Source organism: Notechis scutatus, chromosome 3 (genome assembly GCF_049901735.1).
Source record: "Notechis scutatus isolate UNSWTSFEM ecotype Mainland chromosome 3, rNotScu1.2, whole genome shotgun sequence".
Taxonomy (NCBI): Eukaryota; Metazoa; Chordata; class Lepidosauria; order Squamata; family Elapidae; genus Notechis; species Notechis scutatus.
Genome location: NC_142011.1, coordinates 25,497,185 through 25,518,361, shown reverse-complemented (window position 1 = coordinate 25,518,361; position 21,177 = coordinate 25,497,185). Strand labels below are relative to the sequence as shown.

At 39.7% G+C, this 21,177-nt stretch overlaps 2 protein-coding genes across 3 annotated transcripts; both read left to right on the top strand.

Annotated features, from left to right (window-relative positions):
* The first annotated feature begins 3,956 nt into the window (after positions 1-3,956).
* LOC148131108 (cAMP-dependent protein kinase inhibitor gamma-like) lies at positions 3,957-4,616 on the top strand. Its single transcript, XM_087959033.1, has 2 exons — positions 3,957-4,167; positions 4,594-4,616. The coding sequence occupies exons 1-2, from the start codon at positions 3,957-3,959 to the stop codon at positions 4,614-4,616; spliced, it is 234 nt and encodes a 77-aa protein (XP_087815159.1).
* Positions 4,617-7,563: 2,947 nt separating this feature from the next.
* Positions 7,564-20,880, top strand: SERINC3 (serine incorporator 3). 2 transcript variants are annotated; one of them, XM_026665021.2, is made up of 10 exons: positions 7,564-7,706; positions 10,423-10,584; positions 11,636-11,793; positions 12,325-12,404; positions 13,990-14,127; positions 15,203-15,372; positions 16,946-17,036; positions 17,278-17,452; positions 19,530-19,751; positions 20,083-20,880. In XM_026665021.2, the coding sequence occupies exons 1-10, from the start codon at positions 7,668-7,670 to the stop codon at positions 20,219-20,221; spliced, it is 1,374 nt and encodes a 457-aa protein (XP_026520806.1). In that variant the 5' UTR covers positions 7,564-7,667; the 3' UTR covers positions 20,222-20,880. The 2 variants fall into 2 exon arrangements, with proteins under 2 accessions (XP_026520806.1, XP_087815470.1); XM_087959344.1 differs by having other exon boundaries at positions 19,503-19,751.
* Positions 20,881-21,177: the final 297 nt, after the last annotated feature.

Sequence of the window (21,177 nt, the reverse complement as noted above, 5' to 3'; positions counted from 1 at the left end):
GAGTGTTACTTGCTGAAATTAATTGAACCTAAAATAGTAATTTAATCTAAAAAAATTAAATGTTACACCATGGAAGATTTTTTAATATGTGAACACTGCTGTGAAACAGTTATATGCACAAAAGTGGAAAGATACTGAAATACCATCAATGGAGGAATGATTGGTGAAGATGATGGAGTTAGCAGATAAGCAAAATTTGCTTAGACAAGTAACATCAATTCTTACCATTAGTAGTGACTGTAAATCACTTATGGACTTTTTGCTGAAAAACTGATGATTTATGGATTTGAGTATTAGAAAGAGTAGGAAAAAAGGAGACTTTTTAAGGGAGTCCTTGAATTACTATAGTTGTTTAGCAACCTTTCGAAGTTATGAGAGACTCCCCAAAAACTACTCATGATGTTATCCAAAACAGACCCAGGAAACTACAGACCAATCACCCTAACATCAATACCCAGGAAGATACTGGAAAAGATAATTAAAAACAGATCTGCCAACAACTAGAAACAAGTAAAGTAATATTTGAGGGGCTGCCACAGAGAGGAAGGGGTCAAGCTATTTTCCAAGGCACTTGAAAGCCAGAGAAGGAATAATGGGTGGAAACTGATCAAAGAGAGATTCAACCTAGAAATAAGGGTAAATTTTCTGACAGTGAGAACAATCTACCAATGGAACAGCTTGCCTTTGGAAGTTGTAGGAGCTTCATCACTTGAGACTTTAAAGAAGAGATTGGATTGCCATTTGTCAGAAATGGGTAGGGTCTCCTGCTTGGGTTGGACTAGATTACCTACAGGGGTTCTCAAATTTTTAAAACAGGGGGCCAATTCATGGACTCTCAGACTGTTAAGGGGCCGGACCAGCTGGATGGGTATGGCTAGGTGGTCATGTGACTGGGTGGGCATGGTCAATTTAGCAGTCCATTAAACAATATGCACAAATTAAACTTTAATTTGGTTTGCTCCTTGGGGTGTTTTATTTGCTTTTGTTTGTACGTTGCTCTTTTGGTTGACTTCTTTTTACTAGATTGTTTTTAAGTTGTTTAGGAGTCTAGTGGTCCACTTCAGAAACTCAGTTTTGCAGCAATTCTTCTCAGCCCCAAGGAACTTACTTACAATCAACAAGTCTCTCTCCCTTCCCAGCCTCCAGTACCACTCTGCCAGCCAAAAAGAGGCCTGTTTTTGTCCTCCCAGGGCCTCCACGCATTTCCTTTTTGGCTTTCCCAGCCTCCAGAACCCTTCTGCTGGTCAAAAACAGGTCAGTTTTTGGCCTCCCCTAGCTTAAGTAGCTCTCTGCCTTAACTTTCAATTCCAGTTTATGAAGGTAAGTCCTGCACTCGGCCGAAGGATGGGGGCCTATGGGTGGATGGGGCAGCCTCGTGGTCCCATGCAGGCCTGATTGGCTTCAACCTGATTGGCTTCCTGCCTGAAGGCCAAGTTTGAGGACCCCTGATCTAATAGGTCCCTTCCAACTCCGTTAATCTGAATAACTTACTATAGAAGCATAATATACAATCAATCCTATCTCACCCTTGGTGATTCTGTGTGCCAGGTCTCTCTGCATCTTCTGATTCTGCATTACTTCATTGAGTTTTTCTATGCTGTGGCTGGTGTCAGCTTTGATGGTGTCCAGGCACCACTAACTCTTCCAAACATAATTCCCCAGGGAATTCCTCATGGCCAAACTTAGTGAGACTCAGTTGTATGATTTTGTTTCCAAAAGCTACTCACACCCCAGTTTCAAAGTTATGGCCACTGCAGTGCTCCTACCGTTGTTCACTTTTACAACCAACCACAGAGATGCTGCAGAGGCCTCCCCTCCATCCTGCTTGGTCCCTGCAGGCCTTGATCTGCTCCCAGTCCAGCCACTCAAGGGAGCTGAAAGACAAGCAGCAGATACTACTGTTGCATGCAGGACTGTGAGAGCTTGCAGCTTAAGGCCTTATTCCCACTCAGCCATTCAAAAAGCCTAAAGCGGGACAGAAGACACTACCAGTGTGCGCAGGACTGAGAGTTTGTAGGCCAAGGCCTTTTTCCCATTCGGCCACCTGGGAACCTGCAGGATTCAGCCTGCTCTTCAAGTAAGTCCAGAGTACAGCGGCATCCAACTTTTTTGTTTTTGCAGAGAGTCAATGTGATGGGAGGCTCAGCTTTTTTGCAAAGGCTACCTCATGGTAACTATGTACTATTCTGCAAGCAGTTTCTGTTGTCATGTAGGAAGATCCGTTCTACAAGGAGGCTCTACAAACTCCAAAACAAACGGAGTGTCTGCAGAATGGGAAATTGATCTTGGCCTACAAGCTCTTACAGCCCTGTGTACCCCAGTAGCATCTGCTGCCCGGCTTTAGGCTCCCTTGAAGCTAAGATATCTGGGGATTCAAAGAGCAGGAAGTGGAGCCTGAGATGCCCCAGAGTGTGGAAGAAGCCTTTGCAGGCCAAGGGCAGGTGAGTTAAGTCAAGGACGACCTGTATTATACAACCTTAAGAATGAACAGTAAAATATAAATGTATGTATAACAGCTGTTAAAAAGAAAAGTTATTTTTTTTATTCTTTTTCCTTCTTTTCTATCTTTTTCACTTTTCTATTAGTTTTCCTTTTCTTGTCTTTAACTTAAAATTTGTTTTTCCCTAAGTCAGGTGTTTTCCTATCTAATGAAATTGTAGAGATCAGATATAGGCTTGTCAGCATAAAGAGAATTACAGCAATTAGAAATGAAAATTGGTATTATATTTTATACTATTTTGTATATAACGAGCATAAGACTTTTAACATCCATTTTGTATATGTACCAACTTGCAGAAACAAATTGGCAGGGTTTGGACTGCATCTCTGATTGCAATCTTGTCTGTTTTAAGTCCTCCAACGCAGATGCTGTTCACAAATATCCTCCAATCATTTTGCAAAATGTGCTCTTCACTTCAAAAGATTGGTAAGCTGCAGGACATCTGTATGCTCCTTCCCTCATGAAGAGATACAGTTAAGTTCATGACAACTGATGTATTTATCTAGATAAACTTAGGTTGCAAGAGATTCCCATCACATGATTTTAAATATTATTTCTTGTTAACATATTCAAATCAAAAGCATTTGTAGTTTCTCACTGAGGCTGTTAAGAAAAACTTACATGGCTTGAAATTGAAAACAATTGGCAACTCCAAATCTTGACTAACAAATGCTCTGTCCTACATATTGGTAAAAAAAGATCAGTACACCAAATAGCTAGGCAGATATGACCTCATTGATGACCCACACTCTGTCAAGGACCTCGGAGTACTCATATCTAATGACCTAAGCATCAGAGCTCACTGTAACAGCATTGCCAAAAAAACATTAAAAGCTGTAAATCTAATCTTATGAAGCTTCTCCTCCGGAAATATAGAATTGCTAACTAGGGCACACAAAACCTTTGCTAGACCAATACTCGAATACAGCTCATCTGTCTGGAATCAGCACTGTATATTGGACATTAATACAATTGAGCGAGTCCAGAAGTATTTCACGAGAGGAGTACTACACTCCTCTGCTTCAGTGGTGGGATTCAATTTTTTTTACTACCAGTTCTGTGGGTGTGGCTTGGTGGGTGTGACAGGGAAAGGATACTGTAAAATCTCCAGTCAGAGGTGGTATTGCTGATTCTCCGAACTACTCAAAATTTCCGCTACCGGTTCTCCAGAACTGGTCAGAACCTGCTGAATACCACCTCTAATAAGGAAAAAGATAGGAATGTAGGATTAATCCTGACCATAGCCAAACATTGTATCCTTTTTCCTCCCAGCAACATTCCTGCCTCCCAAGATTTACTGTATATTCCATTTTGTATCAGTCATATCTTGTGACTACCTAGGTATCTTTATGTGATTAATATATTTTAATAAGAAGATATCCTATGCCCATTAACATCTTATTATTCTACTACACGTGTGCTACCTAGGGATCCTGTCACATACAATGTTGGTGAGATGATGGAGACTGAGCCTGCATATGCTGACTTCATCAGCTCTGATCGGACTGGTCGGAGAAATGCAATTCATAGCCTTCCAGGAGATGCAGCTGCCATTAAGTTGGAGAAACCAGCAAACACCATGGATATTTCTGTTGCAGATGAAGGTGAACTCTTCTTTGTTCATTCAGAGCTTTTCAAGGAGCAAGTACCATTCAGGAAGCTCAGATGTAAATGTTATAATTCATATTGTGTTTGTTTGAGTTTATGCAAACTGTATATTATGCAATATCATATTTGCCGGCATGTCATTATCATGACTATCAGGAGTCATGATAATCATTCAAATTCAAAGGATCATGCCACCCGTCCTACCTTTATATAAAGGGCCTATTATATTTTTTGTCACTTGTTCAGTGGAAGATTCTATTCCTCTGTGAAATTTTGTATGCCTTTTGTCAAATTCTGAGTAATATCTTATTCTTCCTTGTGATGATAATCTACTGGTTTTTATTTTGTTGGATTTTTTTTCTGTACTCAATATGTAAATCTTTTAAAACTAAGCAGTCTAATTCACATATCTTCTATGTTTTCCCATGATCCTGCACCAGGCAGCAATTGAGTATCCAATCTCCACACTTCTCTCTTTTTTGTAGATAAAAGTCCTATAGTGAATTAGCCAGTTTGGAATAACGTACTTTATTTAATTTAATTTATTTATTTGATTCGTCAATTGCTTACAAAATAATAGGTATAAGTATATACATAGTTATGAATACATGAAATGGGTACATATAAGAAATAAAAGAAACAATAGGACAGAGACAGTAGGCATGTTGGTGCGCTTATGCACGCCCCCTACAGACCTCTTAGGAAAGGGGTGAGGTCAATAGTAGGCAGTCTAAGGTTAAAGTTTTTGGGGTTTGGGGAAGAAACTACGTAGCTTTTTCTCTGGTAATATCACACTACTAACTAGAGCATACAAAACATTTGCTAGACCAATACTCGAATACAGCTCAACAGTCTGGAACCCACATTACGTATCTGATATTAGCACAGTTGAGAAAGTCCAGAAATATTTCACAAGAAGAGTTCTCCACTTCTCTACTCGTTGTAGAATACCTTATGCCACCAGACTTGAAATTCTAGACCTAGAAAACCTAGAACTACGACGCCTTCAGTCTGATCTAAGTATGGTATATAAAATCATACATTGCAATGACTTACCTGTCAATGTAAGGTAGTCAATGTCAGCTTCAACCATAACAACACAAGAGCACACAATAGATACAAACTCAAGGTTAACCGCACCAAACTTGATTGCAGGAAATACAACTTCAGCAACAGAGTGGTCAATGTCTGGAATACTCTACCTGACTCTGTGGTTTCTTCCCCAAACCCCAAAAACTTTAACCTTAGACTGTCTACTATTGACCTCACCCCTTTCCTAAGAGGTCTGTAGGGGGCGTGCATAAGTGCACCAACGTGCCTACCATCCCTGCCCTATTGTTTCTTTTATTTCTTATGTACCCATTTTATGTATTCATACCTATGTATATACTTATACCTGTTATCTTGTAAGCGATTGACAAATCAAATAAATAAACAAAGAAAGAAACAAACAAATAAATAAATAAATAAAATAGAATACGCTTACTATATCACCAGGTTTGAAATTTTGGGCTTGGGCAACTTTGGACTATGCCACCTATGGTTGGACTTAAGCATAGTACACAAAATTATCTGCTACAATGTCCTACCAGTCAATGACTACTTCAGCTTCAACCATAACAATACAAGAGCACACAACAGATACAAACTCAATGTTAACCGCTCCAAACTTGATTGTAGAAAGTACGACATCAGCAACAGAGTGGTCAATGTCTGGAATACTCTACCTGACTCGGTGGTTTCTTCCCCAAACCCTAAAAACTTTAACCTTACTGTCTATTGACCTCATCCCATTCCTAAGAGGTCTGTAAGAGGCGTGCATAAGTGCACAATTGTGCCTACAGTCCCTGTCCTATTGTCCCCATTTACTTGTACCTATTTAATGTATTCTTACTTATGTTTATACTTATACCTATTATCTTGTAAGTGATTGACAAATCAAATCAAATAAATAAATAAAGATAAGGACAAAATATTAAGAAAATCCAAATGTTTCCATTTTGTACCTTCCTACTGCAGAGGATAGTTTAGTTCATTTTCTCAAGAGGGAATCCATGTCTGGCCAAGCTATTTATTTCAAGCTCCACTGATTGAGATAACCTTCTGACACATTCTGTTTCTTTTCCTTTAACAGTCAAGACAGCTAATCTCCATTTTTTTAAAAAAAAGCATGTAGTTAAGAATGACATTGAACAAAAGCAGTAGTCTCTTGTTAAACAGAGACAAATGAATGTCATCAATTTATTTATTGATATGATTTACATAACTGCCTATTTTGCAACAGATAGGATGTCTCTGGATGGTATACAAGGATTAATGCTACAATAGTAATGTTCATCACAACCAAACTGTAAAACTGAAATGGAGAAACAAGCCCTGAATCCACCCAAGCAACAAAATCCAGTCCTAAGCATTTATGAATAAATCCCACTTTGTTCAGTATCATACATCCCAGGCAAGTGTTCATTAAATTATAATTTTGAATCAAGCTCTTAAACAGAAATTTACTGCTAAATACCTAGCTGGAGGATTCCACAATTGGATATTCAGTGTCCACCATTTGGATAAAGCAGATTTTTTTTTGATCGTTCAGGATTTAATGAATATCACATGGATCCCTTTGCAAAATGATCCCTTTGCTATGGTAAATGTCGTTTCTAATCTCAATAATTAAACAATAGAAACCTCTTCTCTTCCTGCCCTATCTTTCCAAGCTGCTGAAACAATGCATCCAAATGGATAGTTTCGAGCTCATCCTACTCAAGGCTAATAAAATGTTGGCAGTGGGCAGTGACATAATTTGGGGATCGTTTGCTAAAAATGTTTTGCTTGTTTTTAAAAAGCGGCACTTCAAGTGACACAAAGCATATGGGATTATTTTTAAGAACCCAATTTCACTTTCCATCCGAGATTTTTCCACTTGGATTGAGCACGTGGACTGCAGCTACGAACCACTCCGGATACAACGGGGTAGAAGCAGCTAAAACACATCAAGGCTATCCAGAGCAGCTGAGCGCGATGGCGGATTCGCGCCAAACAACGATACCAACGAACGAAATGAATCTCTTCCTTCTTTATTTAGGCACCTGAGGGCCCGTTCTTGAACCAACCGCGCATTTACCAACAGACGCTCCAGATACAATACTGTATACAAGTCTGCGAGACTACACACGGGTGGAAATGCTTTTGCCCTTATTTCATCTGCCCCCCCCCCCACCGCCTCTGAGAATTCTAACTTTTCCATTGGTCAATTCAGACAATAATCTCACATCCATAATAACCCTCCACCCAATCAGCGCACTTCTCCTTTATTAGGTTTCCCCCACCCCCTAGCAGCTGGCCGCCATTTTCCTTCCTGGCTTCGCGGAACAGCGGGCCGAATCTTTCCATTGGTCTGTTCATTCTCCGCCCCTCCCCGATGGGCTTGGGGAGCAGCGTACGCGCGGCCAATCAGCACGTACCGACGGGGTGTCGACTGGGCTAGCAGCGCCCGCGGTGGCGCTGGGTGCCCGAGGTTCGAGAGAGTCGGAAGTAGCTTCGCGGGGGCATCGTTATCACCATGGGGGCAGTGCTCGGGGTCTGCTCTTTGGCCAGTTGGGTGAGTCCGGGGAGGATGGGACGGGATCAGAGGGCCGATCGGACTGAGATGGATCCCAGGCGAAGTGGGGTGGATCGCGCGAGCGAGGACCCGGATTCCAGCAACCGGGGTGGGGAAATCAAAGACGAACATCCGTAGCTTTGTATCTTATAAGGGAGCAAAGCCTGCCGTGGTTTCTTACGGAAAATCGGACAAGATCATTACTCCAGATATGGAGTATGTGTCTAAAGCAGGCTAGATAAACAAGGGGGCGGGGTCTTCTGTTCCTCTTTTGAGGTATCCGCCTAGCGACAGGCGAGACCTCCAAGAGGTTGGATAGGCTGTAATCCTAAACCTGGGAGTGAGCCTCGTGTCTATTTAAATAAACATTAATTCTTCCAAGAACTGTAAAAAGCCCAAGGCATCCGATCAAACTATTTAAATTACATCATTAAATAGTCGAAACCCGCTGAACCAGAGAAGGGGCAATAGGTAAAAGCCCCACCAAGTTGTGAAAAACGTACATGCTTGGTTATTTCATGTAAACATAACTCCCGTGAGGTAGTAAACGTTGGATTTTGTTTTGATTTTGTTCAGGCCGTTTTGTTCAGGCTTACTTTCATTTCCTTCCCTCCGTTTCCTGTGGCTTGTGATTTAATCTCTCAAGAACGATATTTACGTCTCAGCCAGGAAATGGCTGCTGAGTCATAACCTTTTGAGTGTGGTCGATGGCATGTCCACATAATAACAAAACCGTCGGGGTTACTGGAGCCATGGCAGTGTTCCCAGCCCTTTAACTTACCCTTCTTTCTTTAAACCCAGTGAATTATTCTACACAGGTTTAGAAGGTCATCCTTACTCCTTAAAAATAGTTTGGAATCTTGGATATCTTTGCAGGCTATAGAGGAGAGAGATAGTACATCTTATTCATTTCTACTGGTTTGGCAGGCAGTTAGAACAAAGAAGTTTACAATGGAGGCTGACAAAAGGGAATAACTCTTTAAAGAAGGCACAGATTGCAAAGTGAACAAAGGCTGCTTTCATATTTCTGTTCTTCAGAGATCAAAACATTAAAATCCTTGGGAATCAGGATGGTAAAAGCTTCCACTAGAGCAGTGGCCCCCAACCTTTTTTGTGCCACGGCCCGGTACTGGCATCACAAAATGATCTGCGGCCCGGTACCGGCATCAGCACACATGGCAAGGCAAGGCGAGGCGAGCGACCGGCCAGCCAGCCAGCCGTCCCCCGCTTCTCCCCGCCACCTTCAACTCCTCCTTTGTACCTTTGTACCTTTGTCGATGGGCTTCGGGACGGTCGCTCGGCTCGCCTTGCCTTGGGTGCTGAAAAAATCCTCGCGCCTTAGTTTCGTTCAAAGCCGCCGCCCCCCCTTTGATGAAACTAAGGCGCGAGGATTCCTTCAGGACCCAAACGCCGCTTTCCAACCGGAAAAGCTCACCCAGAAGCACTTTCTCATTGAAACAAGATGGCGGCGCCCAGCAAACCGGCGGCCCGGTAGAAAATGTTCCACGGACCGGTACCGGTCCAGGGCCCGGTGGTTGGGGACCCCTGCACTAGAGTGCCTCTGGGTTGCTTTCAGTTTGAGCAGAATGAAGACTTATTCAAAGTACAAAGGGCTATGTTAGTTGGCTGGTATATATTTTCCCTACAATAAAATATAGTACTGTATGTTATGAATTGCTAAACTTTCAAAAACACCCAATGCCACACTAATTTACATAGTAGTTCCATCCATTCCATACAACCATTGGAAAATTAAAGTTTTTCTATTATTTTCTATTAATCTTCATCTTTTCGGTATAATAATAGTTTTCTTTACCTTGCTCTCTTAATTTGGTTGGCATTTTAATAATATGGAGTTGGTTATTTCCCAGAGTTGATACAGGTTAGGTAGAGTGCTCAACAATGTTCTAGTTAGTATGAGCAGACAAATTGTAGGTGTGAATTAAGATATGGAGCATGTGCAATACACACATTAACAAAGAACAGCATTTCTATTACGTTTTACATTGCAGCAGTTCACTAGGGCTGACTAGAGTTGACCCCTATAGAGCAGTGGCTCCCAACCTTTTGGGCACCAGGGACTGGTTCTGTGGAGAGAGGTTTTTCCATGGACCAGAGGTGGCGTAGTTTCACGTGCTGCCTGCATCCCATGGATAGGGCTTCACTTATTTGCGTGAACCAGTTGTTGGCATGTTGCAGACAGACGCTAGTCCATGAACTAAGGGTTGGGGACTCCTGCTGTAAAGAACACTGACCCTAAATATACTATGTCATGAGAAAGTAAAAATATATTGCCAGAAATAAGTTTAATTGAAGGCTTCAGTTAAGATAAATATATAATCTTTCATTAAGGTGGCTACCTGCAGAGAAGTTGCATGTTTTATTCATTTGGCTTCACTTCTACAACTTTCTTGCAACAACTTTGCCATTGTTCTTTAGGGTTTCCAGATGGGCTATTCATGTTAATCCAAGCGTTAAACTTGTATTGGATTGCTCATATGCTAGAAATTAGTTCCCTCCTAATCATAAGACGTTTCTAAATTGGCCTATCTAATTTGGCATTCACTGTTACAATGCATTTCACATGGTGTGTGCCCTGGTCACATGTGGCCAATAGGGTAGTGGCTACACTTAAGACCATTATAAATAAGTGTCTTTGAAAGGATTATAGTACTGCTAATACTTATATATTCTCATTTATTCCTCTTTTTTATAGATTCCATGTCTTTGTAGTGGTGCATCATGTTTGTTATGTAGTTGTTGTCCTAACAGCAAGAATTCTACAGTTACTCGGCTCATTTATGCTTTCCTCCTGCTGCTTAGTACTCTTGTTGCATGCATCATGCTGGCACCAGGAATGGAGAAACATCTCAAAGAGGTACTGATATTTTAAAACCTTGCTTATAATATACATCACTGGGCACTGATTTCCTCCACTTAACATAGAGGCACACTGAAAGCTGAAAGAAAAAAACAGTGGAATTTCTGTTGAGTTCTTAATAATAAGATCATTTTATTAGGTGCAGTAAATCCAGACTGATTTGAAAGATCAGCATTTCAAGTTTAAGGTTCAGAACTTGGTAGAAATTTTGACACATTTGTCTGTTTCTTGGGCACCCTGGTTTCAAAATCTGGAGCAAGCAAGCATTTATTTTTAATTTTTCTTAGAATTTTGTGGAATATATATTTCTGAAATGACAGAGAGGAATGGGCTCTATATTTCTCAAGCATTACAGTCAGAAAACCTTATTCAACAAGCATCTCTTGCATTTTGGCAACAGGAAAGAGAACCTTCATCTCTTCATGATCCTACAATCTCCCTCCCTCCCCTCCCTCTCCCCCCCCCCTCACACACACACACACACTTTGTTAAAGCTTAATTTTCCCTCCTAACAATATCTAATAATATTGTACTAGACCTGAATGCTTTCAAAAAAACTGGAACTTAACTCCAGATTATTCTGCTCTCAATAAGCTATGATTAAACATTGAGCCCTAGACATGAGCAAACTGAGTTGACTTGGTCTGTACCAGCATTAAGTCTTGAATCTGCAGCCAGTCAAATATTTTTTCTCCTTGGAATCGTAAATAATTACAGAGTCTTCACAAGTCAGTGGCCATAAAGGCAACCAGTTGCTAAGTGCTTAAAATGTGATCAGTTGAGGATGTGTACAGTGTTGTATCTTCAACATTGAATTGTAAGTAGTTTTTGTAGGCCTGTTGTAACTTCAGACTGTCACTAAATGACCACTTGTAAATTGAGGATTACCTATAGGTGGTCAGCTTGATAACATGTCTTAACCTGGAGTTGTACAGAATAACAACTTATAAACCATGGATTTTCAACCATAGTCATAATCTGTAAGAATAAGATTTGAGGAAAATGAATATTGTATAATCTACTTGCATAATTTATTGTTCTCTTTCAGGTGCCTGGTTTTTGTGATGGCTTTGATTGTGAAGCTTTGGTTGGATATAGAGCTGTCTATCGAATCAGTTTTGCTATGGCCGTGTTTTTCTGCCTCTTTGCCTTATTTATGATACAAGTGAAATCGAGTAAAGACCCACGGGCTGCCATACACAATGGGTGAGTTAGATGGAAAACAGGGACTAATCCCTTATTTATTTTGCCCACAGCCTGAAATGATAAATTTCCAAAACTGAATGGGGTTAACTCAAATGTCAAAGTAGGAAACATTCATTGTTCCAAGCAGGGAAGTTGAATAAATACATACCCATGAAATGAAATGGGATAATGATTAATTTCAGTTTATATATTTTCAGATATAAATTTAACAGGAGAAGGTAACCTGGTAATCGCGACATATTGCAAATAACAGTCCCTTATTCTTGGCTATATTGGTAGTGTGATTGTTGTATGTTTAGTAAATTGCTTGAAGTCCTCGGGATTATAATGGTATAAATACCCAACTTCCAAACTTCGACTCATTGTCTCAGGGCATAGATACTAAAACTGCCTTTTAAAGTGGTCTTTCAATTAAAAATCACCAGTGAAACTTATTCCTATAACCAGATGCATCCCATTAGAAATATTTACTTCTGTTAGCTTAATATAGGCAGAGAAATAATTCTCAATTGTCGTCTTTATTTTTCATAGATTTTGGTTCTTCAAAGTAGCTGCAATTGTTGGAATCATGGTTGGGGCATTTTATATTCCAGAAGGGACTTTCACAAGAGGCAAGTGTGAATGGATCAGGAAATGTCATCATTTATTGAACTCTAATGGTAGTCAGTACGAATTATTTTTTTTAAATGTCAAATAATATCCAGCGAATGAAATGCTTATATAGACATAGCCGTTTGATAGTCCAAGGAAGAATTACTAGAGGGGGGTTTAGATGAATGTGTGCTACATAGTGGTTGCTACTCAATGCTTCAAGTTATTACAATCAATGACTTCACGGAAGAGAGACATCTAATAGAAAACCACTTCTTTGCTTTCATATACATGGGCACCCTCTGTTTTTTAACATTTTTCATGTTAATCTACCCAAGAAAGCAAAAGTAAATGTTGCACAGGGGAGACAAACTCCAAACAGGCTATAAAACTTGGCTTCCAGAATGATCACGAGGGAAAGGGAGTGACATGAGCAAGGTATAATTCTCTTTCTCTTTGTAAGATGATCAGACTTTAGGATTACTACTCCAGTAGTATGTTATCACTCTAAGAGATATAATAGAAGTGCAACTACTATGCAAATATTTGCAAATATGTCCTCTGCGGTATGTATAACCTTTCCCAATTTGCCATTCTAGGTTTTCTTCAAATGTATTAGGTCTTTATCCTGTCTTTATTTTTTATTTACTCAAGGCATACATGCTTAATGTTCCCATGTCCTATTTTCCTCAACAATAACCTGGCGGAGAGGGATGACAAAGAGTGACTATGGCCCAAAGTCACCAAGCCAGTCTAAGAGAGGACAAGAATTCATGCTTCCTGGTTTCCAGGCCAGCAACTTAGCCACTGCATACAGTGGGGTCTCCCATTTATCTTCAAATCCACATTAGAATTCAGCTCTGATCATTCTCAAGTGGGATGGCTTATCCTTAATTGCAGTTCAAAGCACCTCCTGCACAATATTGAAAGAATGGAATCATACCACCAGAAAGAGATAAGGAAAACAGTGGCTTGTGCAGAATCGGATACGGCTAACCTTAGAATTGAAAAATAAGGGGGAATCAATTTATTATGAAATATGGAATAAGTTTTATCAGTGGTTGCAAAAAAGAAGGGAAGGTTGGAACAAAAATAACCAGGATGAAGAGAATTAAAAAGTAAATATTGTATCAATAATATGAATGCTAATGGTCTAGTAATATTTTTGCATGTATGGCAGATGTAATGCCAAAACGGTTGAACTGTGTTGTACACTTACAGTTGTAAATAATAAAAAAATATATCAATGAAAAAAAGCATTCCTGTGCCGCATGCACCTGGATTTCTTTTTTAAAAAATTGCTTGTAAATTGTTTTAAATGGATTCTTACCTGATCAGTAAATTCCCTGGTGTAGCACCAACCAGAAAGACCTTTTGTGTCATCTTCATAGGGCCTGAAATAGCTTTATGAGTTTTAAAAGGCATACAAATTAAAGTGTATACTGTATATGAATGGAGATAATTATTGATCAGCTTTCTGTCTTCCCCTATTTGGGTTATAGCCCCATCATTCACGTCCCTGTTCAGTACATCACATGGAAGACAATTATTCTCTGGCTCCATTTACCCAGATGCTGTCATGATGGTTTCTTTCTTTCTTTCTAGTGTTATTTGTTTTTGGAACTGGGGGTGCCTTCCTCTTCATTCTCATCCAGCTGGTGCTGCTTGTGGATTTTGCTCATTCCTGGAATGAGTCCTGGGTTGAACGGATGGAAGACGGAAATTCCAGGTGCTGGTATGCTGGTAAGATTCATTTGGCTGATGAATAACAAAATGAAACAGCATCTTTAATGCATGCTGCTTTGGGTTTCTCTTTGCTTGGGCAATTTATTGGCGGTATTTAGAGGCACCTATTACAGTGTTTTTCAAACTTGGCAACTTTTAAGACGTGTAGATTTCGACATTCAGAATTCTCAGCATGCTGAGTTGAAAGGAGTTGAAAGTCACACATCTTAAAAAGAGGCCAACTTTGAAAAACCGGACCTTCTCTATAGCAGTGGTCGTCAACCGGTGGGCCACGACCCACTAGTGGTCCGCAAGAAAATGGTGGTCCACAGAGAAATGTCACCCCCAGAGCAGCCCCCCAACACAATTAATCCAGGCTGCGAAGAAACACAAGGCTGCGCCACCCACATGGCCCGTGGGAACCCTCCCCGCCAACTCACTCCTTACCTAGCAAACTTGCCTGCTATGTTGCTATTCTCCCCCACCCCCCAGGCCATCAGCTGTTCTGCTGTGCCAGGAGATTTAGATCAGCTAGAAAGCAGGAAATCATTGGATTTCTTGCTTTCTAGCTAATCTTTAGATTTTTGGCTCTGCTTTTAAGCAATTCTACAGATAAACAAGATAAAATCTTAGTACTGAAGTTTCTATTATTCAGTGCAGACTCAGGAAGCTGATGGCAGGAAGATAGATCTCTGAATGAATCTGTGATTCTGTGCGCAACTCAATCTGCTTCCCTGCTTTGCCTGATTTTGGGTAGAAGTTGCTCTTTTTTATAAAAAATCAATATTTACATAAATATTTATAATATTTACATACAAGCCATGCCCAGCCAGTCACATGACCACCAAGCAACACCCACAAATTAGGCAACCCTGATGCGGCCCTCAATGAAATCGAGTTTGACACCCATTTTTAGATGGTAGCATTTTGCACACTTTTGCACATAGGATAAAATGATGCTCTCTGTGGAGAAAACTTAGATCTTCCTACGTGACAACAGTTTTTTTCACAAATGAATTGCATCTTTAAACAATATTATTGGACCATTTTGATACTTGAGTACTTCTAACAGGGATCTGCTTGTTTTCTTCAGCTCTCCTGTCCTGCACCAGCTTGAACTACATTCTGTCATTCATTGCCATTGTACTCTTCTATGTCTTCTACACAAAGCCAGAAGGCTGTATTGAGAACAAGTTGTTCATCAGCTTTAATATGATTGCATGCATTGCTGTATCGATCACATCAATCCTTCCCAAAGTCCAGGTATGATGATGAAGCAGTGCTTTCAAGTGAACAAAATTAGTTGATTTATTTTTCTTTAGGTGTTATATTGGTGGATTATATATTTTGAAAATGCTTCTAAGAATAAATCAGTGAATACAGAACATAAATTCTTTTCGTTCTGTTTGAATAGCCTTTTGATGTAAGGACTAGATTTAACTTTGGGGATAGAGGAAAGGTTGGAGTGATATGCCGATATAAGCCAGACACACAATTTTGAGTTTTGAGAAAGATGTCAGGTTAGTTCTTTTTTTAAAGTACTAAATGTATTTGTGGACATGTACAACAGTTTCCCTCTTCAGAATGGTGAAAATTACATTATGAGTTACTGATGGTTTGGTTCTGTGGTTGATGAGAGAATGTTCTAGAGGCTGCAAAAAACAAGATGTGGACAGTTGTGCCCCAGATAATTGTATGCCTCTGACCATGCTGAATAAAAGTAGTTCTTAACTTATGACTAGTCATTTAGACCAGGGGTCCCCAACCACCGGTCCGTGGACCATTTTTTACCGGGCCGCAAAGCTTGGGCGCCGTGAAGGGGAGAGAGGGAGAAAAGAGCGCTACGGTATGCCCAGCGCTAGTCTCCCTTTTCCTCTCCTTCTCCTTCTCCCCCATCAACCACGCACACGCACGCGCGCAGATAAAGCTGTTGCTGCTGCACCACGACCCGGAGAAACAGATTGAGCACAGGCGCTGAAGGAGCGCCACGGCATCCATCGCCAGAGCGCAAAGAAGCAGCAGCTGCGGCGGCGGCTGCGCCTCCAACTTTTCCGGGGAAGGTCATTCCCTGACCAGTCGCGCTTCCCGGCCCACGCTTGCACCCCTCGCCCCCCCCTCCCTCACCGCCCACTTCCTCGCAGGCGGAGGCGGGAAGCTGTGAGGAATTCGGGCGTGCTTTCTAGCCGGCTGTGCCAAGTCTTTTTTTTTTTTTTTTTTGCCCGAGGCTGGAAAGAAGAAGGGCGACAGGTCACTGAGGAAGGTGAGAGAGACTGAGAAGGGAGAGAGAAGCCTGGCTAAAGCAGCTCCGCGCTGCTTTAGGAACTAGTAGTAGAAGGTACCAGTCCGTGGAAGAATAAATAATCGTAAAACCGGTCCCTGGTTCAAAAAAGGTTGGGGGCCACTGATTTAGACCACAAAAAGGTTCTTACGACCCAATTTCAAAGTTACAATGGCTGCATACATCCTGCAGTCCTGTGATCTCATTTTGGGCATTTGGCAGGGAACTCACATTTATGGCTATATGTAGCATCTTGCAGTCACAGTTTTCAATATTTTTTGCTGTTTTCTGGTATTTACTTCCAATTATTGATAAAAAATGCCCATTGGGTAAAATGGACCATCTTAACAACCATCACAAAAAATGCTGTAGAATCAGGTCTGTTCACATGTTGCCTGACTTACAACCATAATTCCAGGCTCAATTATGGTCATAAGTCAAGACTTACGATACTGGAGCAGAAATGAAGCATTTTTAGCTATAGCTTTTAATCTTAAACCTTCATGATTCCGATCATAAAATAATTTTACATTATTAAAAATTACTTGTCTCAAATAGGAATATCAACCTCATTCTGGTCTTCTCCAGTCTTCTGTGATTACTCTCTACACCATGTACCTCACTTGGTCAGCCATGTCTAACGAGCCTGGTAAGCTACTTTAAATGCAAACAGTATGAAAGAAGCAAAACCATTATCCTATACATTTCAATTGTTTTCTTTAAAAACACATGAATTTCTTTAAGAAACATCTTGCAAACAGTTCGTTTTAGAGAGACTTCAGGTTATTCGACAACAGCTCTTCAATAATTCTCAGAATGTGTGTGTTTGTGTGTGTGTGTGTTCATATATATATATATATATGTTTTCTCTTTAAAATGTTTCTTTTTAGACCGCCAATGTAACCCAAGCCTTCTGAACATCATCAGCCAAATATCTGCACCTACTTCCATCCCGTTGAATGCAACTGTTATTCCTACTCCTATACCACAAAAATCACCTCAGTGGTGGGATGCACAGAGCATTGTTGGGCTTCTTATCTTTGTAGTTTGTCTCCTGTATTCCAGGTAAGATACAAGTTTTATGTTTTCTGAATTACAAGCTATTCTAACGTGATCTATTATATCAAATTTGGATGTATGGAACAGCGTTCTCTCTCTTTTTTAAATCAAGGGAAATTAGCTTTGATTGAAGTAGTGTCAATAGCTTGATTAAAAGTACTTTACAGTGTCTTCTAATTGTCGTAAGATCAGTACTGATTACTCTTTTGAGTTAATTAACTAAATACTAGTTTTTAAAACTCAACTTGTTTTAGCTCAAATTTGACCATTGTTGATCTTGATGTGAAAAAGATCCTTGTTGTTTTTGTAAGCTTAAACCAATGGTCTAGTTTCATTCTGCATCAGACTCTTGTACCCATGGCATCCTCTAGTTGTGGGGACTTCTAGACCTTTCAACAACAGTCATGCTGAATCAGTCTTGAGAGCTTTACAAATAAAAAATAAAGCATTTCAAGAAATGAAATCCATACAACTAGAGGATACCCAAGTTGGTCAAAGTGCTCTAATGAACTCTGAAGAACTTGCATAATGTTTCCAATTATCTACCTTCTGAAATAGCTTGGATATCTGGCCCCAATTAGCATTAACAGCAGTTTTTTTTATTTATGCCTATTCAGAATCAACAGGTGACTCAGAATAAAAAAGATACAAAGCAAGTTAACAATAGCAATCACAGCAATCCAACAAAAAGGAAAAAAAATACCCTTAAAACTGGAAAATCCTCTAATCAACCAATAGTCAGATCTTAATGATCCATGGAATACCAAAATAATTGGGAACAATCAAATTTTGGGGAATATTATTTCAAAGAAGGAGCAATAATTGAGGAAGCTTTCTCCCAAGGTTCTTATTTCATTCCATAAAGGCAGAGATCCTGAGGGGGATCCAACCTCTTACAGCTTATTGGATGAGTGAAAACCTCTGACAAAAGACAGACCTCATCCTGAGTCAGGAAGAGCATTAGATGTTATAATCAGCTTTGAAGTGTGTGTGGAAATGAGTTGACGTCTGATGCAGCTCTTGAAGTAATGGTACTACATAGGTAAACTGATCTGTACCTAAACCATCCAGCTGCTGCATTCTGAACCATTTGCAACATATGAATACTGAAGGGCAGTCTCAATGCAGTCAAGCATTGCAATAGGCTGAATGAGAAATAAGCAGGGCAAGAGTGATTGTGAGTAGTCTTCTGATTCAAGAATGGCCATGGTTGGTGCACAGTTTGCATCTGTGCAAAAGCCTACTTAGCCCCAGCTTATCTGTGGTTGAACTCTAAATCAGGACGATTATTGACCATCTCTGAACAAAGAACTATGATCTAAATTGGTATATTACTAGAATTAGAAGATTCCAGAATGAAGGATTAAGTTTGAGCCTTTGTCCCTATCCAGTAGAGCCTGTGGGTACTAGGACAATCTGAACCACATCTCCTACTGAGCCTGCTACAGATGAAATGTGTTTTATATATCTGATTATATTATATATGATATATTATCTATGTCCAATATGAATTCTCCCAGGAATTTAATGTAGATATGAAATAAAAGAGGAGAATCCAATCCTGTCACAACAGAGGGCCCAAGACTTGACTTCTCACTCCTCACATTCAATCAGACTGTTCCCAAGAAAGGAGAACCCTGTTTATAACAGTACCTGCCATTTTCAGCCATAAAAATGTTACAGAAAAATGTCATGACCGATGCCATGATTGTTGATTTTAGGGAGCCAAGAGATCAAACGAGCATGAGGTTGCATTTCTGCATCTCAAATCTTGCCACAGGCCACCCACAAGAATGTGCGTGTGGTGTTAATTTTGTACCCAGACAGACAGGCTGAAAAAATCCAGATAATCTGCAGAACTTTGATTCAGGCCCCACTATTTTCTCAACAACTTCCCCCATGTTAGAGACAGGTTGAATGATTGCTGGGTTAGAATAATGGTTTCTTAAGAAGGGCCATATAATTATTTATTTTAACTACATAGCTGAAGTTTTCGTAGAATTTGAATAATGCTGGACAACTGTAATTAGTTAAGTGTCCTTTTTTTATAAGCTAGGTTTCTGAAGTCTCCTTTTTTTGGCAGCATCCGATCTTCTAATAACAGCCAAGTGAACAAGTTGACGTTATCTGTCAGTGACAGTGTCATTCTGGATGATGCACCAAATACAGTTGATGGAGAAGATGGAGAAGTCCGCCGGGTTTCGGACAATGAAAAGGATGCTGTCCAGTATAGCTATAGCTTCTTCCACTTCATGCTAACTCTCGCTTCCCTCTACATAATGATGACTCTTACTAATTGGTACAGGTGAGTATATTTTGGACAGCAACTTTAACCAAAAATCTTACTGCTGTAGATTATTAACTCAATATGGAATTGTTTAAATATTAAGAACATCTTTTTAAAATTAGAGATTTAATGTTAATTTTAATTTTTGCTAAAGTTAGGATTCATCTTGTGACACTGAATAGGATTTTCTCTCTATATATGCTGGGAAAGATGTAAATATTATTTCTGAATAATTCTTCTGTAATTAACCCCAAATATCTAGCAAGCATACCAAAAAGCTGTATAATTGAGTTGAATTAGACTTTCTACCAGTTGATTGAGACATATACAATTTTTATTAATTTTACAGTCCTGATGCTGAAACTAAAACACTGACAAGCAAATGGCCAGCTGTCTGGGTGAAGATCTCCTCAAGCTGGGTTTGTCTTCTTATTTATGTCTGGACTTTAGTGGCTCCCCTGATCCTTACCAATCGAGACTTCAATTAAATGGTAACTTCTGTAAAAGCATGGAGATAGGACGTTCTGCTCTGCTGAAAGCCAAAAGTTATGTATTGCTTCGTGGACCTAAGTCTCCAGGCATCATTCCTATAACACGCAGACAAATAAGAAGTCTAACTTGTGTAATGCTTAATGCAGAATCTAAGTGCTGTATATATTGATGTGTTAAATTCAAAGCTAGCATTCCTGTTATCTACTACAGCTGTGCTGTTGAAGGATTTCACAAAATGTTTGTGTAAACACACACTACTAGAAATATGAACGGAAAGTAATATATTCTAAAGTTGTTCTGATATTTCACTGTATCGAAATAAGTACCCTTGCTGCATTGCTTTACATTCCATTTCAGAAAAAAATGAATCCGATGGAGCTTTGAATAATGGATAAAGTGTTTTTCTTAACAGAACAGCATGCTAATGTAATATACTAAGCCTATAATTGGCAACTTTTGGGATCATTGTAGAAAACAAATTTTGTAAGAAATTTTGTTAAGCATACTGCTAAACTTTTAATGTTTTACTTTAAACACATTCAAGTCCTGCTTTTTGAAACAAGCAAATTAACAAGCAAATGCTTGTTAAAACTAGTATATCATTCCACTCAATTTGACATTATTTGCACTATAAATATGTTTGATCAAAACAAAATTTTTAGTGTCATTTTTGTTGCCTGGTTGTTTCAGCAGGTCTGCATATGATTATCATTTAGCTCAAGCAGTGAAGTTGGTCTATGTCTAAAAGCAAATCATCATACAACTTGTGATGTTAGGCAAAGAACCTCCATGTGGGGCTCTTGATTCATATGTTCACATTCTAGTATAAAAGTTTAGTTGGCATAAGCACTTAAAGTACCTGCTTATTTTTTAGCCTGTGATGGTACATAGTCTATACATTGCAGAGAGAGACAACTCTGCTCAACGGATTCCCTGCTCTTAGTTGAAGTCC